Source organism: Cetorhinus maximus, chromosome 12 (genome assembly GCF_964194155.1).
Source record: "Cetorhinus maximus chromosome 12, sCetMax3.hap1.1, whole genome shotgun sequence".
Classification (NCBI taxonomy): domain Eukaryota; kingdom Metazoa; phylum Chordata; class Chondrichthyes; order Lamniformes; family Cetorhinidae; genus Cetorhinus; species Cetorhinus maximus.
In genome coordinates, this window is record NC_135890.1 from 56,987,942 (window position 1) to 57,013,157 (window position 25,216).

Here is a 25,216-nt window from a genome sequence, read left to right on the forward strand (position 1 = left end):
TTCTGTGTGTGATTTTGAATGCAACACCTTCTCTGCTGTCACAAACTATTTTGCACAAACTAATTAAGTTGTGTTTGATTGTCTAATCGTTTTTACAGTATACGTTTTGTAACAGCAGACTGAACTATGACTAGAAGACTTTCCCAACTGTTTCCTGATTCTCAACTTATTTTATTTCTTCTCTCTTACCAGACGATCCAAGAAGGACAGCCTGAGAGGTATCTAACCTAATTGATTGCAGCTATAAAATCCCATTCTGCTTTCTGTGCTTGTAGTTTATATGGGAGTTAACTGGTAACCAGGAGTACTAAAAAAATTGGTCTCTTTTCATTAGGACAACACAGATTACAAAGTTATAAGATAGAAATGTTTAAAATGAAAAGGGTAGATAAAAGCAGAGAGGAGGTCTTGTGGCGCAGTGGGTAGTGTCCCTACCCCTGGGCCAGAAGCTCCACGCTGAAGTTCCACTTCAGGACTTGATGGCCACGGATGGTGTAATCATAACGTGGCCAAACAGGTTGATTATCTGCCTGTAAATCCTTCCAATACGCCTGAAGGCAGGTGGTAAGAGTGGGGAGATTTTCTTGGTCAGCCATACTGCAAAAGGCAATGGCAAACCACTGAGTACTTTGCCAAGCATAAGCATAGACTAAACCAGTGGAAGTCCATGGTCACCAACGCCCCCTTAGGGCATGGTACCTGGAGGAGGAGATAAAAGCAGAGTAATTCCAGTAGTTCAGAGGTCTAGGATAAGGGGCGACAGATACAAGGTTATATATTTTGGAACTAGAACATAGATGAGGAGAAACTTCTTCACACAGAGTTGTGAGCTGTAGAATTCACTTGCAGAGTTAGTGCTTGAAGCAGACACAATGTAAACAGTCAAGATTGGATTAATTAGGTGGCTGAAGGGATATGGAAAGAGGGTGGGTAAATGTGATTCAGACAAGTTGCTCATGTGGAGAGTAAACACCAAGCCACACAAGGAGAAATTAGGACAGGTGATCAAAAGTTTGGTAAAAGAGATATAGATTTTAAGGTGCATCTTAAAGTAGAGAGACGGAGAAGTTTAGAGGGGCAATTGCAGAGTATTAAGGCCCAGGCAGTTGATGGTAAAGTCACCAATGGTGGGATGATTAAAATTGGGGATGCCCAAGGCGCCAGAATTAAAGGGGCGCAGATATCTGAGGGTTGTAGAGGGTTTAGGGATAGGAATGGGCATCTTTAACCCCTTTAAGAAAGATGTAATGATTATACTCACTTTAGTGCAGAAGGGCTGCAAAATCTGAATGAGACGAACTCTTGGAAGTTCCTCCTAAGTTTGTATTTCATAGAATTGGAGAAGTTAGTGGAAGTCATGATGAAACTGTGTCAGCTCCGGACAGACCACACTAAGCATATGTCCTTTTCTGGTGATCGGGGCACAAGGGAGACGTTGAAGGATTGTTGGCAGTGCAGAGGTCCGAGTTACCAGGAAAAACTGGAGGAGCGTGGCTTCTTCAGTCGTGAAAGCCTTCTTGTCCATCTAACTGCAGCTGGAGAATCAGCTGCAATGGCTTCTCTCCCCATTCCTGCACCAGTAATGCTTCTGAGAAGCAACTTGGGACATTTTATTACATTAAAGGAGTTTAGAAATGCAAGTTTTTATGGTTATCATTATAGAGATGATCATATAGAAAGGCACATATAATTCAGGGAATGGAAATAGCAAATCTGGAATATTACTTTAAACATTAAAAGTAGAACAAGGGGTCATGGATTATAACTGTAAAATGCATGCAGACTGATAACAGGAGGTTTTCTTTATATCACTGGGGCGTATTTTGAGTCAGTAGCTCATTTTATTTCATTAAGAATATAAAAACACCATTTCTAAATTAAAAATTTAGAACAATTTCTAAATTTGCTGATGTCACCAAATTGTGGGGGGCGTATAGCCAATACTGAGGTGGACTGCAGCAAATTACTTAATAAGCTCAAAGAGTGGACAAATAAGTGGCAAATGAAGTTCAACATAGATAAATGTGAAGTAGTACACTTATTACTTCAAAGGTGCAAGTCTAGGTGGGGTATAGGAACAAAGGGATCTCAGAGCACCAATATACCGATCACAAAAGTTATGTCACAGGTTAGCAAGGCCATAAAAAAGCAAACCAAACCCTAGGCTATGAGGGATAGAATTGAGAAATGGGGAATTCATGCTAAATCTGTATCAAACCTTGGTATGACCACACTTAGAGTACTGCGTGCAGTTCTAGTGGCCATATTATAAAAAGGATATAGAAGCAGTGGAGAAGGTGCAGAGAAGATTTACAAGGAAGATACCATAAATACATGAGTATATGAGTGAGGAAAGTATATCAAGGAGCCCCAGCAAAACTGGAATCAATGGAGGGGGGGTGGTGGAAATCTCCACTAGTTGGAGTCATATCCAGCACAAAGGAAGATGGTTGTGGTTGTTGGAGATCAATCACCTCAACTCCAGGACATCACTGGGAGTTCCTCAGGGTATTGTCCTCAGCCCAGCCATCTTCAGCTGCTTCTTCAATGACCTTCCTTCTGTCATAATGTCAGAAGTGGGGATGTTTGCTGATGATTGCACAATGTTCAGCCCCATTCGCGACTCCTCAGATACTGAAGCAGTCCATGTCCAAATGCAGCCAGACCTGGACAATATCCAGGCCTGGGCTGACAAGTGGCAAGTAACATTCATGCCACGCATCCTGAATAGAGGATTTTAAAATGATGAAAAGTTTTGATTGAGTGGATACAGAGAGAATGTTTCCACTTGTGGGGAAGAGTATAACTAGAGGCCATCGATATAAGATAGCCACCAAGAAACCCAATAGGGAATTCAGAAGAAACTTGTTCACCCAAAGAGAGTTAAAAATGTGGAACTCTCTACCACGGGGAGCATTTGAAGTGAATGGTATAGATACATTTAAGGGGAAGTGAGACAAATATGAGTGAGAAGGGAGTAGAGGGTTACACTGATAGATTTAGGTAAGAAGAGATGGGAGGAGGCTGGAGTGCAGCAGAAACCTCGGCATGGACTAGTTGGGCCGAATGGCCTGATTATGTGGCTTGTATCCTATGTAATAAAAGCGGAAGATGTAACACAGGGTGTCAACTCATTATCACCTAATCTATACCATTGCACAGTCAGAATCTATCCCAGTATGTGGTCATCACATGGAATTGACTTCCAATATTGTGCAGGACAAAACCCCAGAATCATTTAAGAACCAATTGGATGCTAAACCAGGGCCCTGGATAGATAAGCTGAGATGTGATGAATGGCATCACTCATCCATGATCATCCGACTCCATTCAGCCCCATCTGTGTGACTTTACACACAAATACTATTATAGTGTTCAGTAGTTTCAGACATAGTGCAAATCTGGGATGATTCCGCCCAAAGTGTGGTATCGGGCAGGTAAAACAAAGTTTTATCCACCGGCCGCAATGGTGGCTTTTCACACCATATCGTCCCAAACCCGCCCCATTAATTATGTATTCCCGGGAAACATACTGTTTCGATGGTAGGTGGGCACTCATTCACCTGCCACGCCATCACCTCACCACTTCATGCCGGACGCCATATTTAAAGTGCAGCCATGCGCGCACCTCTCAGTGCTTCCAGCCCAGGACTGCTGCACAGAAGACAGGATGGCCCCGAAAGGCACAAAGACTGCAGCCCCCAGGTTTAGTGATGCGTCCCTCAAGTGCCTTTTGGACGTTGTGGAGGTCCACGGTGATGTCCTCTACCCCTGCTGTGGCCACAGGAGGGGCAGCAATGTTACGACACCAACTTGGTAGGCGATGGCAGTCGTGATCAGCGCCAATGCTGCACAGAAGAGGTTGGCCATCCAATGCAGATAGAGGCTGAATGACCTCATCTATGCTGCCAGGGTAAGACAACCATCTCATCCTCTAAACTCTCACACTCAAGCCCATCACAAATTCACTGGTATCTCACTCACTGCCAACTTAATGGACATCACTACCCATTCTCTCTCACATGTCTACCTGGCCTCATCTCCTCTGGAGGCTGCCTCCTCAGCCCTCACCATCTTGAGGCCATTTGCACAGATCAACTTGTGCCCCCACACACACCCTGGGGTAATCTCCTTCCCCAGTACAGCCCTCACCCTGCAACCTCTTCCCTTGTCTGAGGCCACTTCTCCCCCTTTTTCCAAATAAACCCTAGCCCTGCAGCCGTATAAAGCCACTCCCGCCTTATGGCTGGTCTGGTAGGTAGAGACCTACCCATGAGGCCCTCTAAAAGTGATGTGGTGCTGCCTGTGAAGCCTGGCGCTGATGACTGCAAGTGCTGAGTGAAGCCAGGTAGGCAAACAAATCTCAAAATCCCAAGCAAAGTGCAGCTTACCAGGTGCACGTTGCTAATGTGCTGTTGTGAAACACGCCGACATAGGTGAACGATCCAGCGTCGGGGGGCTGATTCTGGCGGGCTGGCCTTATAATGATATGTAGATGTATTACAATGGTTCCCAACGTCCGATGGCAGGAGACATGACCCGCCATCGACGGCTGAGCGGACAATCACAAACTGGTTCCATGACGTTGTGAGACCGATTTTTGGCCTTCTCGCCATATTGTCCGCTTATGCCACCGAACACACCCGACACCAGTGGGCATGGATAATTCTGCCAATTGGATTCCAAGGACTACTTGAGCCCCCATCATCATTGTCATCACAACTGGCAGAAAAATCTGTTCTAGATTAACAGCTGATACTTCTTAGTAATTATGCTGTTTTGCTTTATGTCATAAAGTAGCCTTTTCTATATGACAGTGCCACTTTCAGAGGATCATGACTCAGCTATATCACTCATACAGTGAACTTCTCTGGACTATGAATAGGATTTCTCAATTCCTTTTGACAGGTTCCTCAGGCTATGAAGACCAGCCCTTCTAAAGGCCTGTTTATTGGAAGCCTTACACCTCATTCTGAAGTTTTCTGAGTGGGACCAAATTTAATTTCAGTCTAAATGTTGGAGGGGGCCTTTCAACAAACCAGATTTCATCTGGATACGCTGGTCAGATTAGATCTGTGTACTTGTAAACTGTGCCAGTGAATATACATGTACTTAAACAAAATGATTTACTTTAATTGACTGCACAAATATTGATTGTTGTATGAATGAAGTTTGGAACACAACTGTTTGCAAAGTGGAAGCCAAACCTTGATAATATATAACTTCTACAATTCTCTAAGTGTACCTAATGTGGAAAAACTAACATGCAAGCGGTAAAGTCCAAACGTTTGATGCAAACTAAACATTTGTAAAAGGCAATAACTCAGGCTGATTATTTTCATCAAGTTAGTTGGAACTTTGGGATAATAAGGGATTAGCTAATTTAATTGCACCTTGGGTTTTCTATGTTTTAAATCGATTGGACCCTGGTGATTAATGACGAGCGAGTGACTAACAATCATAGTTCGAAAGGAGCAGCCAGTGCAGTGACTGGACAACAGAAACAAAAGCAATGTTTGTAAGAAACATCCGATCATATTTCGCCCAATTCTTAAAAGAGTTGCACCATTTCTACAGTGATGAAGGGGTATGAGAGAAGCAAAAAGCATTGAGGTATGTTTTGGCAAAGATTTTCAACTTGTTAACGCAGCGTAAAAGAGGGGTTGAAAATTGGCTGCCCGTGGTAGAAATGGCCTGGGTTACATTTCCAGTGAAATCAATGGTGATGGGATTCAGGCAGTTTCGATCTCAGGTGGTCACCTTTACAAAAGCTGGGAATCTGAAAAACAGAAAGTGCTGGAAATACCAGGAGAGACGGTTTGGTCATGGTAGACAGTGGTAGTGGTAATATCACTGGACTATTAATCCAGAGACCCAGGCTAATGCTCTGGGGACATGAGTTCAAATCCCACCCACCACACCTGGTGGCATTTAAATTCAGTTAATAAATCTGGAATATAAAGCTAGTCTCAGTAATGGAGGCCACAAAACTATCATCGATTGTTGTAAAAACCCATCTGGTTCACTAATGTCCTTTAGGGAAGGAAATCTGCCGTCCTTACCTGGTATGACCTACATGTGACTCGAGACTCACAGCAATATGGTTGACTCTTAACTGCCCTCAGAAATGGCCTAGCAAACTACTCAGTTCAAGGGCAATTACGGATGGGCAACAAATGTTGGGCTTGCCAGTGACGCCCACATCCCATGAGTGAATAAAGAAAAAACATTTCAGCAGGTCTGGCAGCATCTGTGGAGAGAGAAACAGAGTTAACCTTTCAGGTTGATGACTTTTCATCAGAACCGGCAAAGTTATAGACGAGCAACTTTTAAACAAACATTTAAGCAGGGAAAGGGGGGTTGGGTCGGTGAGTGGGAGGGTGAGAGGGATCTGTGACAGAGTGGAGGGTAGGAACTATTAAATGATAGAATTGAAATGAGGCAGGATTTTGCCCTTTAGAATGGGACCCTGATATCGGGGTCAAATGGGGTCACAATCCCACATGGTGTGGGAAACAGTCACCTGGCAGTGATTTTCCCCGAAATGACCAATGACGAGTCAGAGGGCGGGCTCGCTGCCCAATTAAGGATGGAGGGGGTGAGGCTCTTGAAGCTGGAGGGCCAAGGGCCAATAGGAGCCCCTCCAGCCCTGAAGCAGCCTGCAGATAAGGGAGATAGAGAGACAGAGTGCCTCCATTTTGAGCCACCCTCTCTCCAACTTTTTAAACTTTAGAATTAAAAAATGGCTTCAGCAATCAGGGCACCATTGTGGAGGGGTTGGGGAGAGAGCCCCTCCACAGGGCTACCTGTAGCTGCAGCTATGGCCAGGCGGCAGGGAGAGCCTCAAATCCTGCTAGGAGTGCTGGCCATCGCCACCCCCCTCCCCACGGGTCTGCCTCCAGGCCAATGATCTAGACCCCAATGCCTCGAGGAAAACTCCAGTTGGCCCCTGACAATAGGCCTCAATAAGCTCAATTGGCTAATGCTGCCTAATCCTCCTCCCATCTCAAGGAAAATGGCCCAGGGTCAGAATGGTGCTGGCAAACTGGCATGCCCACCGGTAGCAAGAGTTTTTGCAGCTACCTGCCTCTTTGTTTGCCTGGGACTAAAAATCCTGCTCACGGTGCAAGGCACCAGACGGTGATAATAGACAAATATAGAAACAATTCTGATGAAAGGTCACCAACTTGAAACGTTAACTCTGTTTCTCTCTCCACAGATGCTGCCAGACCTGCTGAGTTTTACCAGCATTTTCTGTTCTTATTTCAGATTTCCAGCATCTGCAGTATTTTGCCCCTGAACAAAAGAAACCAGTGCTGCTCCCAGCAGTAAGTTTGAAATCTACCCCATTTGAATGGAATTTCCACCACATTTGTTCAGGTGATGAACCAGAAATATCAGAATTAATGAACAGCAACATAATGCATTTATATAACGCCTATACCTCAGAAAAGTATAAAGATGCCCTTTAATGGTTTCATATGTTAATTTCTATGCTTATTACACCTTAGACTGCCAATTGGTTGAAGAAAGAAAAAGCATTTTCATTTGTAGAACGTATTTCACAACCTCAGTATATCCCAAGTGGTTTACAGCTGGTGAAGTACATTTGCAGGATAGTCATTGTTTTAATATTGTTTTGCAGGAGCAATGCCAAATTAAAATGGATGGTGAACCAAGGTGGGAGGGAAAGGCGGCTAACAGATATACTGGCATTGGAGCCAGTCCAGAGAAGGTTCAGTAGGTTGATCCCGGGTATGGAGAGATTTTCTTATGAGGAGAGGTTGAGTAGATTGGGCCTCTACTCATTGGAGTTTAGAAGAATGAGAGGCGACCTTATTGAAACATATAAGATTCTTAGGGGGCTTGACAGGGTAGATGCTGAGAGGTTGTTTCCCCTTGTGGGAGAGTCTAGGACTAGAGGGCATAATCTCAGAGTAAGGGATCGCCCATTTAAGACAGAGATGAGGAGGAATTTCTTCTGTCAGAGGGTAGTCAATCTGTGGAATTCTTTACCGTAGAGGGCTGTAGAGGCTGGGTTGTTAAGTATATTCAAGGCAGAGATAGACAGATTTTTAATCAGTAAGGGAATCGAGGGTTATGAGGAAAAGGCAGGAAAGTGGAGTTGAGGTGGAGCAGACGCGATGGGCCGAATAGCCTACTTCTGCTCTTACGTCTTATAGTTAAAAGCTTAGTCAAAGAAATGTGTTTTAAGGAGCACCTTAAAGGGGGAGAGAGAGATGGGGAGGTTCAGAGGGTGGATTCCAGATCATGGGTCGAAGTGGGCTGAAGATCCAACCAGCAGTGGTGGGGCAAAGGGAGTGAGAGATGGATAGACTAGAGTCCAGAATCAGGAGAACAAAGCTTTGGAGGGTGGGGCTGGAGGAGATTAGAGAGATAGCGAGAGAAAACACCATGAAAGATTTGAGCATGAAGATGAGAATTTAAATTAGAGACACTGGTGAACTGGAATCCAGTGTAAGTCAGTGAGCACAGGGTGATGAGAGTGGGGTAGGAGTGGAGTAGCAGAGTTTTGCTCTGAATCTTCTACACATGGAGTAATTTCACAATTACTTTGGGCAGATCAACAGAAACAATGAGCTCACTCTTTCTCCAGAGTACAGCAAAGATGGCTGCTTTGATTACACAGAGCAGGGGAAATAGAGAGGTTCAGCGCGTACTCAGTTGGAAGATCAGAGATTGGTTTAATTTGTACTAAAGGTGATATCTTTAGAGATGAATGTTAATCTAATTTAATCTTGCCCCATGCAAGTCCCTCTTGATCCAGCAGTGTTTAAGTAATGCCCATTCAAAAATCTACTCTGTTCTGTCTGTTCTTTTCTCAGTTACAGGTGCTTGTCTCATCGTCGGCGCAGCTCTTTAGTTGTTTGTTTACCTGGGCTGGAGATATTTCCTGGGGATTTATTAATTTCTGATGGTGCTGAGCATCTTTATCGTACAGCGTCAACACTCACTCTCAGTACGGGTAAGCTGTCAAGCCTGTGTGCAAGCCATATCGGATCTTCTAGATCCTGTTTGCTTTGTTGATGGCTCATATTTCAGAAGCTTGGTTTCTTGGATATTCACTGGGCTGGGTGTTGGGTAATTTGAAGAAATGCGACCTGTCAGATAAGATGGCAAAATTCTAAAGGCATCCCACTTCTCTCTTTCAGAATCCAAGAAGTCAAAATGGCCCTTCACAAAACGAGGAATGGTAATGCTGTGTAATGTTTTAACAGAGCGTTTAATATTCCGGCACTCCCTCAGATTTTGTAGGTGGAATATGATACAGATTGAACAAACAATTCATGTACACTGAGCAACTTGTGTCAGACACTTTCCAAGATAGCAGTGAGTTGTACCTCACTCACCTCTTTATATATGAGATTGGGGAGGTTATGTTTCAGCGATTCTCCCAAACCCAGATAAATTTAGCAGGTACAAACTTGTTTAACCTAATCTGAAGTTTAATCCTAAAGTGCTGTACTTCTGGTGATATTAAATGTCAATTCACATATTAGTAACATCCAATTAAAATACAATGTTTCTTTCTTACAATAAACACTGATGTAAAATACCCCATTTATATATAATTGGCAAGTAAACTCCTGTAGGAACAACACCACCTTCCTAGAATTTAAACTGGAAAGAGTGGATTAAGCCGATCTTTGTCCACTCCTCTCCCTTGGACTCCTTCCTTCAATCAATTGAGTTCAGAGGCCTAGCATCCAGGGGTCCTTGGACCTCTTCATATGGGCACTCTCCAGTTTCTAGGCCATTATGTTGAAGAGTTCTACTGTTGGTCATAATCATTTATATTTTCTTCAGCTTGATTTTACCCCTTCTTTCCCCACTTGAATGCCTTTGACATGTTAGGAGCAGGAGCCATTGCATAGCAATTGGAACCAGGAACTCTGGGTCAGCTTGTTGCTGCCTAGCTCATGGTGTCAAAGGTCACTGTGACCTCTGCCCCCAGCAGAGGTCAGCTAACTCGGGCTGGTTGAGGGATTAAACCTGGGTGTTCCTGGTGGAGAGGCTCAGCCATTCCCTGCCTGGAATATGTTGAGTCATGGGTGAAAGCTGCCATTTACTGTATTTATATCTCAATGTATTTGTGTTTGGAACTTGCCATGCTCACCTGTACAAGAGGACCAATATTACAATTTCAGGATCGGGTATGGTATTAGGCAAAAAAAAAAAATCCAATGGCTTAGACTATTAACCCAGAGAGAGAGATTTCAATTCCCATCATGGCAGCTTGTTAATTGGAATTCAGTTTGAAAAAAGATATAAATTTAGAAATAAAAAGCTAGTCTTGGTAAAAGTGACTAGGAAGCTGTCGGATTGTTGTAAAAACCCTACTGGGTCATCATAGAAACATAGAATGTTTACAGTACAGAAGGAGGCCATTCAGCTCATCATGTCCGTGCCCTGTCTCAAGAGCAACTCACCTAGTCCCATTCCCCTGCCTTTTCTTGTACCCCTGTATATTTTTTCTATTCAGATAATGATCCAGTTTCCTTTCTTAAAACCTTGATTGACCATGCCTCCACCACACTCTCAGGCAGTGCATTTCAGACCCTAACTACTTACTGCATAAAAAGCTTTTCCTCATGTCACAGTTGGCCCTCTTGTCAATCACCTTAAATCTGTGTCCCCTGGTTTTCACACTTCTACCAATGAGAAAAGTTTCTCCTTATCTACTCTGCCCCAATCCCTCATGATTTTGAATACCTCTATCAAACCTCCTCTCAACCTTCTCTAAGGAGAACAGCCCCAACTTCTCCAATCTATCCATGTAACTGAATTCCCTCATCCCTGGAACCACTCTTGTAAATCTTTTCTGCACCCTCTCTAATGCCTTTTTTAATTTGTTTACATTAATTTGGGACGTAGGAGTTGCTGTCAAGACCAGCATTTGTTGCCCACCCCTAATTGCCCTTGAGAGCAGTTAAGAGGCAATCACATTGCTGTGGGTCTGGAGTCACATGTAGACCAGACCAGGTAAGGATGGCAGATTTCCTTCCCTAAAAGGACATTAGCAGGCTCGAGGCTCGAGGGGCTGAATGGTCTACTGCTCCTTTTTTATATTAACCAGATAGGTTTTTACAACAACCAATGATAGTTGTCACGGTCACCAATACTGAGACTAGCTTTCAATTCCAGGTTTATTCATTGAATTTAAATTCCACCAGCTGTCGTGATGGGATTTGAACCTGTGTCCCCAGAGCATTAGCATGGCCCTCTGGAGGACTAGTCCAGTGACATTACCACAATGCCATCATCTCCCCAATAACTGGACTTCGTATCTTTCTTAAAGTGTGGTGCCCAGAATTGGGAACAGTACTCCAGTTGAGGCCGAACCAGTGTTTTATAAAGGTTTACCATAACTTCCTTGCTTTTGTACTGTATGCCTCTATTTAAGCTCAGGATCTCATATGCCATATTAACTGCTTTCTCAACCTGTCTTGCCACCTTCAATGTTTTGTGCATATATACCCCCCGGTCCATCTACTCCTGCATCCCCTTTAGAATTGTTGAAATCTGCTGCCCCTTATCCTGTCTGGCCAATGTGTGACACCAGTCCAACGTGGGTGACTCTTATCTGCCCGCTGAAGTTGCCTAACAAGTTTCTCAGTTATCAGAACTGCCGCTGCCCCTAACACTGCCACCACCGTCGCCACCACCACTACCACCTCGAGCAAAATAGTGGGTGAGCAATAAATGCCTGCCTCACCAGAGATACCCTCATCCCGTGAGTAAAGTTTTTTTAGAAGGGCCGCACAGTCAGAGGAGAGACTGGCGCACTAGCACTAGCACTAATCCGAAATTAGAGACACGCGTGGACAATTTCCGGATCGTTCCTTTTTAATGGTCAGTAAATTCTGCTCAGTGTATGTGATGTTTCTGACAAGGGTAGGGAATGAGGAGGAGGAGAAGGCCTCCATACACATGGGTTACTCGAGTCCCCAAGGGCTCAGGGAACTCCCAGCCCATCTGGAGATATATTTAAAGATTGAGGTAAATCAACCTCGACTCCCCCAAAACTGAATCCTTGTGTGGGACCCCTAACAATCAAGTGATGCCCCTCAGAGTTCTGTGAGACAGATATGCAAATAAAGTATTTTTTCACACGACCTTCACACAATTGTTTTACGTTTCTGGTTTCAGAGTAAAGTGAAACAGAAGCAAATATCGGACCTGGAAAACCTTCTGGTATCACTTGAGATCGGGGACTGCACAGATCACAGCTTCCAACAGTACAAGGTATTTTGTTCTGACTCATCACTATCACCGACCAACCAATCTGTCCTGTCTTCCACACACACCCTCCCTCAGCCACTACAGTGGAGCAGTTAACAGTTCACCTCTCTTTACCTTCTGACCTATGAAAAAACCCTGCTATGCCAGTTGTTTCTAGATCTAGAACCATAGTATTTACTAACTCTCACAGATTGCTTTGAACTCCCCCTTTCACCTTAGGAACAGGAAGAGGCCATTCAACCCTTCAAACCTGTACCACCATTCAACTGGATCACAGCTCCATTTACCTGGGCCCCATATCCCTTAACATATTTGCCAAACATTCATCCACCTTAGTCTTAAAAGCTTCACTTGGCCCACTTCATCCACAATGCTTTTTGGGATATGGTCAAGATTTTCATTACTTTGTGCAAAAGGCATGTTTCCTGATTTTGCTTCTAAATAGCTGAGTATATTTTTAAGATTGTGCCACCTGCTTCTAGATTCTACTGCCACAGGAAATAATGTCTCCCTATAATTTTATTGGATTCTTGTATTATTTTAAACATCTTGATCAGATCACCCATAACTCTGAACACAGAGGAATACAAGCTTGGTTTATACAACTTGATGCTATAATTTAATCCTTTTAGCCTCGGTACCATTCTAGTGAATCTACACTTGTACCACCCCACCGCCCCTCCGCCCTGCTGCACCCCCACCTCCAGGGCCAATATTTCAATATTCCTGAGGTGTGGCGTCCACTGTAGCCTAGATGAGGTCTTTCAAAGTTGAAGAGTTAAAGTTTCCCTCATAACTGGGCCCTCTGATGTTCAGGAATCAGTCAGTGTTTCTCTGTCCAGTTTGACTACCTCCCTTATGCCAATGTGTACACCTTTTGGTATAGGAACCAGGGAATCATAGAATGGTTGCAGCACAGAAGGAGGCCATTCGGTCCAGCATTTCCTTGCTGGCTCTCTGCAAGAGTAGATCACCTAATATCACTTGCCTGCCTTTTCCCCATAACCCTGCACATTTTTTCTTTTCAGATAATAATCCAATTGTGTTTTGAAAACCATGATTGAACCTGCCTCCACTACATACTCAGGCAGTGTGTTCCAGATCCTAACCGCTCACTGCATAAATGAAGTTTTTCCTCATGTCGCCTCTGGTTCTTTTGCCAATCACCTTAAATCTGTGCCCTTGACCCTTCTGCCAATGGGAACTGTATCTCACTGTCTACTCTGTCCAGACCCCTCATGATTTTGAAAGCATCTGTTTCTATAATGCCTCTACCTCATCAGGATAAAAGCTGGACGTATGTTATGAAGATCCAGAAGTTTAACCCAGAGACCAGGGCTGAGCAGAAGGAAAAGAAGCTACAGCAGGCCATGTGGGAGATCGTCACCAGTGAATGCACCTACTTTTGCGACAAGTTATTGGTGATGGAGGAGGTGGGTTTTTCAATCTTACCCAGCGTTCCAGTCTTCTCTCTTCAAAGTGTTAATATGAAACAAGCCAAGATACCTTGAACAGATTCAGTGCGGGGCATCTAGAATATTCTGTAAAGCTGAAAGTCAATTAATACAGATTCCTGAAGCATGAAGTTGTTTCATTTTCTGAAAGATTAAGAGCACAAATAGTTCCTGTGGACATTTTGCTCCTTTTAGTCCCATCTCTAGTCCCCCGCAGCACCCCCCCACAGTCCCCCGCAGCACCCGCCCCCAAGTTCCCCACAGCCTCCCCCCCTGCGTACCAAAGCCCCTCCTGGTCTGACCATAGTGACTCACACTGCCATCTAATGTTTATGACAGCCATTTCAGTCTTCACATTCAGATCTAGATGGTGTGAGGCCAATTTTAATGAGCCAAAATTATAGCATCTTCAAACTGGGGTTGGAGGACTCACCGCTTCATTACCACTAACACTCGGCCACCATAATTTTTAAAACAACCCTCTCCTGGGGGTACTGGTATAATGGCCTGTTTCAATCGATGGGCCTCTTCACTGTGGCTCCCGACGTCCTATGTTGTAATTCGGGCATTGACAGTGACCCCATTGAGCAGTATAATCAGTGGTGCTGTCCACTCCAAACTAGCTCCAAAACATGTTTTCAGGTTACGTATTTGTGGTATTTGGAGGAGCAAGGATGCTCAAAAATGGGTCCTTGCTGGTTGAGTAATGCATCACCGAGCCCATCGTAAAGTATAAGAAGAGCCCCATTTTATTAGTTAATGTGGACTTTGACTCTCTGGTTTTTAGAGGCTTCTCGTATTGTTTCTGTTTTCAAGGTCTTCCTGAATACATTGAAACATCTACAGAGCAGAGGATGGCTTCTGGACATTGATTCTTGGAGACTGTTTGCGAACCTCAGGGAACTATCCAAGGTGTGCAGAGCAGGGAGAATGTGCAAAAGTGTTACACCAGTGTCACGTTGGCAATGTGCTCAGGCTTTGAGATTTCTGTCATAAGGTTGGTGTACCCCATGTAGGCAGAAGGAACAGAACTTACAACTTCAACTGGGGCCTAAAACTGGTGGTAGTGGATTGGCCACCCACCCTCCATTTTCCTTCCCTTTACACTCTTAACTTACTGAAAGATGATATTTCTTAACTCCAGCTTGTGCTATGAAACTACAACACCTTAATTTGCCTTCATCAAAGTTTCATTGCAGCCTTAGTTACACTGGGAACTCGTTCTGTATTGGCTTAATCTTGGACTAAAGGGGTGAGCGTACATTATAGTTTATACTGAAAGACTGACATCATTCAAGGAACCATGCTGACATGCTGTAATATTGCTGTAAATGTCATAATATCTGCATACAATGGAAATCGTATGCGATGAGGTACTGTACTTACCCTAAACTTGTTGACGATATGTTTCCTACCAGTTCCGAATCAGAGTCATGTTGGACTTGAAACGTTAACTCTATTTCTCCCTCCACAGACGCTGCCAGACCTGGTTTTTCCAGCATTTTCTGTTCTTATTTCAGATTTCCAGCATCTGCAATATTTTGCTTTCACCTGTGCTGTGCATTTCTCCCTTTCCTTTTCCCCATTATGACAGCCATGCCTTCAGCCCCACCTCCCCAGCTCACCCACCCCCAGGTTCTGGTCTCTGGAATTCCCACCCTGAGCCCCTCCACCTCTCCCTCTCTTTTAAGACACTACTTAAAATCCACCTCTTTGATCAAGCTTTTGATCACCCCTTTGAATCGCTCATTTAGTTTGACATCCATTTGCCTCAATTCTCTGAAACACCTTGAGACTTTTTTTAAAAATTCATTCTTGAGATGTGGGCATCACTGGCAAGGTCAACATTTATTGCCCATCCTTAGTTGCTTAGATGGTGATAGTGATTTGTTTCAACTGAGTAGCTTGCTAGGCCTTGTAAAGTCTACTGTGTTGGTGTGGGACTTGTAAAAAAATTTGTTCATGGGATGTGGGCGTCGCTGGCTAAGCCAGCATTTATTGCCCATCCCTAATTGCCCTTAAAAAGGTGGTGGTGAGCCGCTGTCTTGAACTGCTGCAGTCCATGTGATGTAGGTACACCCACAGTGCTGTTAGAGATGGAGTTCAGGATTTGACCCAGCGACAGTGAAGGAACGGTGATATATTTCCAAGTCAGGATGGCTTGGAGGGGAACTTCCAGGTTGTGGTGTTCCCATGTGGGACTGGAGCTGCATATTGCCCAGACCGGGTAAGGACAGCAGGTTACCCACCCTGAAGATTTTCTCTTCATTAAAGGTGCCAGTTATTGTTGAGTTGTTCAATTGTGAGCAAGGTACACTTGGTGCATCCTGAACCTTATCTCATTGATACTGAATGTAAATTGTACAGTGATTGCTTTGGCACTGTTGCTTAATGGTGATCGTGATTAACACTTCAAAAATAGTTGCTTGGTAGTACAGAACATTGAGTATTGCTGAAAAAAGAGACATGCTGTTGAAGCTTTTCATCTTGCACTCATCACTATAGACACAAGAATTCCAAATTTCAAGGGGAACAACAATTTATACTGCATGAGAAAAAGGTGCTGATTGTTTGGCAAGTTGACTCTGGTCGAGGTGTTGCCATGGAGAATACGCCAGTGAACTATTGTCCCCCATCTTTTGTTTCATTCTAAAAAGGCACAATAGCTGGACATGTTCCTTTTGCCTGCAGAGGACATATGAACATACCTAGCTTCTAGCAAGCATAAGTGAACCACATTGCGAGTCCAACTGATAATCTAAAATTGGTTATTAGCATGATTCTTAGCACACTTTGGACAACACTATCTGAATAATCCTATCGTGGAATCATTTATAACATTAGATATTTTGTTCTGAGTTTTTTACTTTTTTCTTTTTTGAGACTTTTCAGTCTTTTTTTTCAGCGATACTCCAAAAATAATTAAGTGTAACTTAAATTTTGAACTAGACACGAGTTGCATTTGGGCACTTACAGTAGAAGGCGTTATGTGTCTCACATTTCAATTGATGTAATCCTGTGCATTGTTTGGTTATATTAGGTGAGCTTTGATTTCTTGACCAGTCTCCTGGATGTAATTCAGAGCTCTTGGAAGCTGTCATCATTCATTGCTGTGTTGTCAAAGGTACTTTCTACTAAATATTTTCTACATAGGATTTTTTTTTTTTTTTTTTATTGTAAAAATATACTTTATTCATAAAAAATCTTCAATCACATTCAAAACCATTTCAAAAACAACATTACAAGGGTACAATCCAGGTTAAACTTTTACAAAATGTATCACCAGGTGCATCAGTACAAACAATATTACAATCATTTACAGCCTTTCATTTTGATCTGTACAGCCCGAGGGGCTCTAAACAGTTCCCAGTCTCTCGGTGCGCTGTGGTAGAAAGGTCTTAGACAGCGACCCTTCCCCATTGCGCCTTTGCGGCAGCTGCCCCAAGCTTTAGTGCGTCCCTCAGCACGTAGTCCTGGACTTTGGATTGTGCCAGTCCGCAACAATCGGTCGGGGACAACTCCTTGTGCTGGAAGACCAACAAGTTTCGGGCAGACCAAAGCGCGTCTTTCACCGAGTTGATGATCCTCCAGCTGCAGTCGATGTTTGTCTCGGTGTGTGTCCCTGGGAACAGCCCGTAGAGCACAGAGTCCTGTGTCACAGAACTGCTCGGGATGAACCTCGACAGCAACCACTGCATCTCTCTCCAGACTTTCTTTGCAAAGGCACAATCCACAAGGAGGTGAACAACGGTCTCTTCCCCACCACAGCCACCTCGAGGGCATCGTGCAGAGGGGGTGAGACTCCTGGCGTGTAGGAAGGATCTGACGGGGAGGGCCTTTCTCACCACCAGCCAAGCTACGTCTTGGTGCTTGTTGGAAAGTTCTGGCGATGAGGCATTCTGCCAAATGACTTTGACAGTCTGCTCGGGGAACCATCCCACAGGGTCCACCCTCTCCTTATCCCTTAGGGCCTCTAGGACGTTACGTGCTGACCACTGCCTGATGGACTTGTGGTCAAAGGTGTTTTTCTGCATAAATTTTTCCACCAGGGACAGGTGGTACGGCACGGTCCAACTACTTGGAGCGTTCCGCGGCAGCGTGGCCAGACCCATCCTTCGCAACACCGGGGACAGGTAGAACCTCAGCACGTAGTGACACTTGGTGTTTGCGTACTGAGGGTCTACGCACCGCTTGATGCAGCCACACACAAAGGTGGCCATCAGTATGAGGGCGATGTTGGGCACGTTTTTTCCCCCTTTATCTAGAGGCTTGTACATCGCGTCCCTGCAGACACGATCCATTTTCGACCTCCAGATAAAGCGGAAGATGGCTCGAGTGATCGCCACCGCGCAGGAGTGTGGAATGGGCCAGACCTGCGCCACGTACAGCAACAGCGAGAGTACCTCACACCTGATGACCAGGTTCTTACCCGCAATGGAGAGGGAGCGTCGCTCCCACATGCCCAGTTTCCTTTTCACCATAGCCACTCGCTCCTTCCAGTTTCTAACGCATGCCCCAGTCCCTCCGAACCATATCCCCAGCACCTTCAGGCCGTCAGCCCTGACAGTGAAGGGGACAAAGGATCGGTCAGCCCAGTTCCCAAAGAACATGGCCTCGCTCTTCCCACGATTTACCTTGGCTCCCGAGGCCAGTTCGAACTGGTCGCAGACGTGCATCAGTCTGCGCACCGACAGCGGATCCGAGCAGAAGACGGCGACGTCGTCCATGTACAGGGAGGCTTTTACCTGAGTGCCTCCACTGCCTGGGATCGTCACTCCTCTTATGCCCGGATCCTTCCTGATGGACTCGGCAAAGGGTTCTATGCAGCACACGAAAAGGACAGGCGAGAGAGGACAGCCCTGCCTGACTCCAGATTTAATCGGAAAGCTATCTGTTTCCCACCCATTGATTGAGACTGCGCTACTGATGTTAGTGTAGAGCAGTTGGATCCAATTTCGAATTCCCTCCCCAAAGCCCATTTTGGAGAGCACATCCCCCATGTAGGTGTGCGATATTCTGTCAAAGGCCTTCTCCTGATCCAAGCTGATGAGGCAGGTATCCACACCCCTGTCCTGTACATAGGCAATCGTATCCCTGAGCAGCGCCAGGCTGTCAGAGATCTTCCTGCCTGGCACAGAGCAGGTCTGGTCAGGGTGAATCACCAATTCCAGAGCGGATTTGACCCGGTTGGCGATGACCTTGGACAGAATCTTATAGTCCATATTCAACAGTGAAATGGGTCGCCAATTTCTAATTTCCTCCCTTTCCCCCTTGTGCTTGTAGATGAGGGTGATGATGCCTTTCCTCATGGATTCTGACATGCTGCCGGCCAGGAGCATACTCTCGTACACTTCTAGCAGGTCTGGGCCGATCAAGTCCCACAGAGCCGAATACAACTCCGCCGGCAGGCCGTCGCTTCCGGGGGTTTTACTCTTCTCGAAGGACTCGAGGGCCTTAGTCAGTTCGTCAGGAGTTAGCGGTTTGTCTAGGCTCTCCCGCGTACTGTGGTCTAGGACCTCCGTGATAGAGGACAGGAAGGACTGGGAGGCCGTGCTGTCCGTGGGCTTCACGTCATACAGTCCGGCATAAAAGGATTTGCTGATCCTCAGAATGTCGGACCGTGATGACTTTACTGAGCCGTCTTCTTCCTTCAGGCTGCTGATCACAGAGCGCTCTCTGTGTACCTTTTGGAAGAAGAAACGTGAGCACGTCTCATCCTGCTCCACGGAGCGGACTCTGGAACGGAAGATGATCTTGGAGGCCACCGAGGCAAAGTGCGAGGCTTGCTGGCCCTTCACCTCTTGGAGCTCCTCCTTGACATCGACCCCCATCGACTGCAGCCGGAGCAGATTCTGCATCTTTTCCTGGAGTCGGGACATTTCCCTCTGTTCCTTTCTAGCTTTCTGGGTGCCTTTGAGGATGAAAAACCTCTTGATGCTTCCCTTGATCACTTCCCACCAGTGTGTCAGGGACTCAAAGAGGGGTTTCACGGTTCTCCAACCTTTGTAATCCCTCTTGAGCTCCTCAATGTTCTCTGGGGTCAGCAGTTGCACATTTAGCTTCCATGCCCCCCTGCCCACCCTCAGGTCTTCCTCCAAGTGGCAGTCCGCCAGTAGGAGGCAGTGGTCAGAGAAGAACACCGGCTTGACGTCGGTGGATCTGACTGTGAATGCACGGGACACAAACAGGAAGTCTATCCTGGAACGAATGGACCCGTCTGGCCGCGACCAGGTGTATCTACGCTGCGCTCCGTCTGCAGGGTTGCTGAAGACGTCGTGCAGCTTGGCATCCTTAACTGTTTCCATCAGGGATCTGGACGTAGCGTCCAATCTGCTTCCGGCCCTGCCGGATCGTCCAGCCGCATCGATGATGCAGTTGAAGTCCCCGCCCAGAATGACCGGCCTGGAGGTCGCCAGCAGCAGTGGGAGCTGCTGAAAAACCTCCAGCCGCTCAGCCCCTTGTGCCGGGCCGTACACGTTAATTAACCGGAGTGGAGCGTTCTTGTACATTACGTCTGCTACCAGGAGTCGCCCGCCCACCACCTCCTTGACCTCGGAGACGGTGAAGTTGCCTCCCCGCAGCAGAATACCCAGGCCGGAGGAACGAGAGTCGTTTCCGCCCGACCAGATCGATGGCCCGTGGGACCACCATCGTGACCATTGCCTGTAGGAGCTGAGGTGCGGTATCGCACACTCCTGCAGAAACAACAGGTCAGCTTTGACCTTGGCTAGGTAGTCCAAGGTCGCAACACATCGCGTAGTAGATTTAATGCTACGCACATTTATGGATACAATCTTTAAACCCATATTAAAGCATTTATTCTCCTACCAAACCCACTGTCTCTGAGAGTCCCAGACCTTTAGTCTGCTCCTTCATACCCGTAGTGAGCTCAAATTCCTTCACTTTGGATGGGCTGAGGTAGATCTCCTTGGCCGTGTTCTGCTCCAGTGGCATCTGGAGGTTCACGTAGTGAGCGGATTTTGAGATGACCTTTGCTGGAGAAGCTTCTCCAAAACTCACCCCCTCTGGGGGGTTGCTGTTCCCGGCTTCCTGGAGCTGGGGTGCGATGATTGCCTCACTGCTCCCAGATTCCAGGGGCTGTGGTGCACTGGCCTCCTCAGGTTGCAGGCCAAGTTGGGGTGCGCTGGTCTCCTTGTTGTCTCCAATTTTCTGGAGACATAGGATTTGTAATGCTGAGTGTAATAGCATAATGGCCCCAGCTCTGAAATCAGAAGAAATGAATCATGAACAATTGCTGTGTTACAGCCTTTAACTCCATCTTACACAATGTCCCCTGTTTTATATAACACTGGAGTTTATGCATTTGGCCTCAAAACAGTTCTTCATGCAGAGCGATTAACAGCAGGACCCCTGGCTGGCTTGCTACTCCTAGGGCTGCAGAAGTCAAGTGAAGCATCCTTAATGATACTCGGCTGAGATCAGCTAACTTAAAAAGGTCAGGAATCAAAAGAAGTGGCTAGTGAGATAGTTGATGCTTTGGTTTTATTTTCTGAAACTCCCTAGATTCGGGGAAGGTCCCATTAGATTGGAAGATAGCAAATGTAACTCCATTATATAAAAAGGGAAGGAGACAGAAAGTGAGAAACTACAGGCCAGTTAGCTTAACATCTGTATAGGGAAAATGTTATAAGCTATTATAAAAGAAGCTATAGCAGGGCACTTGGATAAGCTTAAGGTAATCAGGTAGAGTCAGCATGGTTTTGTGAAAGGAAAATCATGTTTAACCAACTTATTGGAGTTCGTTGATGAAGTAACATGTGGCTGTGGATGAAGGGGAACCAGTGGATGTACTGTACTTAGATTTCCAGAAGGCATTTGATAAAGTGCCACATCAAAGGTTATTGCGGAAAATAAAAGCTCATGGTATAGGGGGTAACATATTGGCATAGATAGAAGATTGGCTGGCTAACAAGAAGCAGAGAGTTGGCATAAATGGCTCTTTTTCAGGTTGGCAAGATGTAACAAGTGGTGTGCCACAGCGATCAGTGCTGAGACCTCAACTGATGCAATTTATTGACTTGGATGAAGGGATGGATGGGATGTTTGCTAAATTTTCTGATGACACAAAGATAGGTAGGAAAGTAAGTTGTGAAGAGGACATAAGGAGGCTACAAAAATATATAGATAGGTTAAGTGAATGGGCAAAGATTTAGCAAATGAGGTATAAGGTGGGAAAATGTGAAATTGTCCATTTTGGCAAGAGGAAGAAAGGAGAAGCGCATTATCTAAATGGTGAGAGATTGCTGAGCCCTTGAGATACAGAAGAATCTGGGTGTCTTAATGCATGAATCGCAAAAGGCTAGCATGCAGGTACAGCAAGTAATTAGGAAAGCTAATAGAATGTTAACATTTATTGCAAGGATAATTGCAAAGTAGGGAGGTTATGCTTCAGTTATACAGAGCACTAGTAAGACCACATCTGGAGTGTGTACAGTATTGGTCACCTTATTTAAGAAAGGATGTAAATGCATTGGAAGCAGTTCAGAGAAGGTTTACCACACAAATACCTGGAATGGGTGGGCTGCCTCATGAGGAAAGGTTGGATAGACTTGGCTTGTACCTGCTGGAGTTTAAATGAGTAAGAGGCAACTTGATTGAAACATATAAGATCCTGAAGGGTCTTGAAAGGGTGAATATGGAGAGGATGTTTCCTCTTGTGGGAGAATCTAGAACTAGAGGCCACTGTTTAAAAATAAGGGATCACCCATTTAAAACGGAGATGAGGCGAAATTTTTTCTCTGAGGGTCATGAGTCTTTGGACCTCTCTTCCTAAAAAGGTGGTGGAATCAAAGTCTTTGAATATTTATACGGCTGAGGTGGACAGATTCTTGGTAAGCAAGGGGGTAGGCGGGGTGCAGATTTGAGGTTACTATCAGATCAGCCATGATCTTATTAAATGGCAGAGCAGGCTCGAGGGGCCGAATGGCCTACTTCTGCTCCTTGTTCGTATATTCATAAAACTGGGATGTTCTTTTTGTCATGTTTACTGTGGTTTAGATTTCAGCCTTGGGCAGCCCTGTCAAACATATAATTCCAAATCGACAGCACATTTCATATCTCTCTAGATTTTCATTTCCACTAACCACAGTGAAAGTCCAGTTTACACTCTCACTCAAAGTTAAAATGACCTCCATTGTATTTACCAATGGAGCCATCAGGGGAGCTGAGATATTAGGCTGTGCAATACCCTGTGTGGAGAAAATGACAAAACATTTGAATTTAAAGACCACTTTTCACAGCCTCAATTCCCCAAAATACATTCCAGCCAATGAAGTAGTCACTATTACAATTTAGGATATGTAGTAACCAGTTTGCGCACATCAAGACCCCAGAGAAAGCAATGTGATAATGACCAGATAATCTGTTCTGGTGATGTTGGTTGATGGATAACTATTGGTCAGGACACCAGGGAGAACTGTCCAGCTCTTCTACGGACAATGCAGTGGAATGTAATTAGGTTCTATATAAATGTATTTCCCACATTCTATTGTTGCAATTAGTGAAACCTCAGAAGCTTACAGCAGAGGAGGAGGCCATTCAGTCCTTGCTGGTTAGTTGCCAGAGCTATACCAAATGCACTAAGAGCCTGATCACTGTAATAACAATTGGTCTCGTTTTGAGAGTTCATATAGATCACTGTGGAAAATTCACAGTATTGTATGTTTGAGCCTTACACTGGAACAGATGTAAGCAGGTGAATGTTGTTGTATTATTCACCTTGTTTTCCATCCTTCCATGGCCTCACCCCTCCCTATCTCTGTAAACTCCTCCAGCCCCACAACCCTCCTACTGTATATCTGACCAGATTGGTGCTGACAAAAATAGAGAATAGAGAATCAGAAGACCATAAGGCCTGTCGAGCCTGCTCCGCCATTCAATATGACAGAGCCTATTCCACATCAGTAACATCACTGTACCTGAGGCAGAGAACAAGTTGTGCATTTCATTATGATTTGATCACTGCTTTCATATTTTTATTTATTTTATTGGTTTCTTGTAATGAAAAGGGTTTTTTTTTCTGATGCAAAAATGTTTTCCATCAGTTTCAGGAGCGTGTGTGCCGCAGCCATCAGAAGTATTGCCTGAATTATTCTTCAGCTAATCTCTACCTCAATAACCTGAAGTCGAGGGAGGACTTTGGAATCTTTCTTAAAGTAAAATACCAATTCTGATTCTCTAATATTGCCATTGTGTTTTTTTTTCTTTCATCTGTTGTGGGCATCGCTGGCAAGGCCAGCATGTGTTGCCCATCCCCAAATACCTTGAACTTAGAGGCTTGCTAGGCAATTTAAAAATCCTGGAGCCTGGAGACACATGTAGGTCAGACTAGGTAAGGGTGGAAGATTTCCTTCCCTTAAGGCATTAGTGAACCAAGTAGGTTTTTATGGCTACTGAGACTAGCTTTCAATTCCAGATTTTTATGAGTTGAATTTAAATTCCACCAGCTGCCATGTGCCCAGATCATTAACCTGAGCCTCTGGATTACTAGTCTAGTGACGTTACCACTATGCCACCATCTCCCCTCTGTGTGCAAGCATTGAAGGCAGATTCTTATACAGGATATGGTGAGGGTACTGGATTGGCAATCCAAGGGTCAAACCCCACCATGCCAAGTTCTGAATCCAATGATTGGACAATTTGTGAGTTGGCACCAAGAGTGATAAAGAAATGAGCTTTGAAAAATTGTAGATCATCGTAAAAACCCACTGGTTCATTGATGTCCTTCCAGGAAGAGAACCTGCCACCACCACCCAGCCTGGGCCTACGCCTGACTCCAATCCTATTCTCTATTGGTTGACTCTAAACATCCCCAGAAGTGACGAGTCATTCAGTTGTAACAAGAACCACTGTATTCACGCAATAAATGCAGCCTTGTCACAGTGACTCACAAGCTTAAGGTGAATAGCGAAAGAACAAGAGACGACATGAGGAAAAACTTCTCTACACAGCAAGTCATTGCAATCTGGAATATACTGCCTCAGAGTGGGAGGAGTCAGATTCAATTGAGGCTTTCAAAAGGTGATTGGATCCTTATCTGAAGAGAGAGACTTTGCAAGACTAGGGGGAAAAAGGAAGGGAGTGGGACTAGCTGAGTTGCTCTTACAGAGAGCCACACAGACATAATGCCCTCCGTTTGTGCTGTAACTGTTCTATGGTCCTATATATTCCTTATTCAGCCAACTGCTTATGGGACCATGGTAGCGTAGTTAGAATTGGCTGGCAGGAAGCAGAGGGTGATGGTCGAGGGGTGTTTTTGTGACTGGATGCCTGTGTCCATTGGGGTTCCACAGGGATCAGTGTTGGGTCCCTTGCTGTTTGTGGTATATATAAACGATTTAGACTTGAATGTAGTAAGATTGATCAGTAAGTTCGCAGATGACATGAACATTGATGGGGTGGTAAATAGTGAGGAGGATAGCCTTAGATTACAGGAGGATATAGACGGGCTGGTCAGATGGGCTGATCAGTGGCCAATG

At 45.0% G+C, this 25,216-nt stretch overlaps 1 protein-coding gene across 4 annotated transcripts in view; it reads left to right on the forward strand.

Moving 5' to 3' along the window:
- plekhg7 (pleckstrin homology domain containing, family G (with RhoGef domain) member 7) overlaps nucleotides 1–25,216 on the forward strand; it is an 85,635-nt gene that overhangs the window by 37,175 nt on the left and 23,244 nt on the right. For 3 of the 4 annotated variants that reach the window (XM_078553669.1, XM_078553668.1, XM_078553670.1), the window contains exons 3-10: nucleotides 193–218; nucleotides 8,847–8,986; nucleotides 9,174–9,214; nucleotides 12,172–12,267; nucleotides 13,548–13,697; nucleotides 14,535–14,630; nucleotides 16,759–16,842; nucleotides 23,783–23,893. In XM_078553669.1, the coding sequence (XP_078409795.1) occupies nucleotides 193–218; nucleotides 8,847–8,986; nucleotides 9,174–9,214; nucleotides 12,172–12,267; nucleotides 13,548–13,697; nucleotides 14,535–14,630; nucleotides 16,759–16,842; nucleotides 23,783–23,893 (744 nt within the window). Of the gene's footprint in view, nucleotides 1–192; nucleotides 219–7,305; nucleotides 7,381–8,846; nucleotides 8,987–9,173; nucleotides 9,215–12,171; nucleotides 12,268–13,547; nucleotides 13,698–14,534; nucleotides 14,631–16,758; nucleotides 16,843–23,782; nucleotides 23,894–25,216 lie in introns of those variants that run through there. The other variant, XM_078553671.1, reaches the window with a different exon arrangement.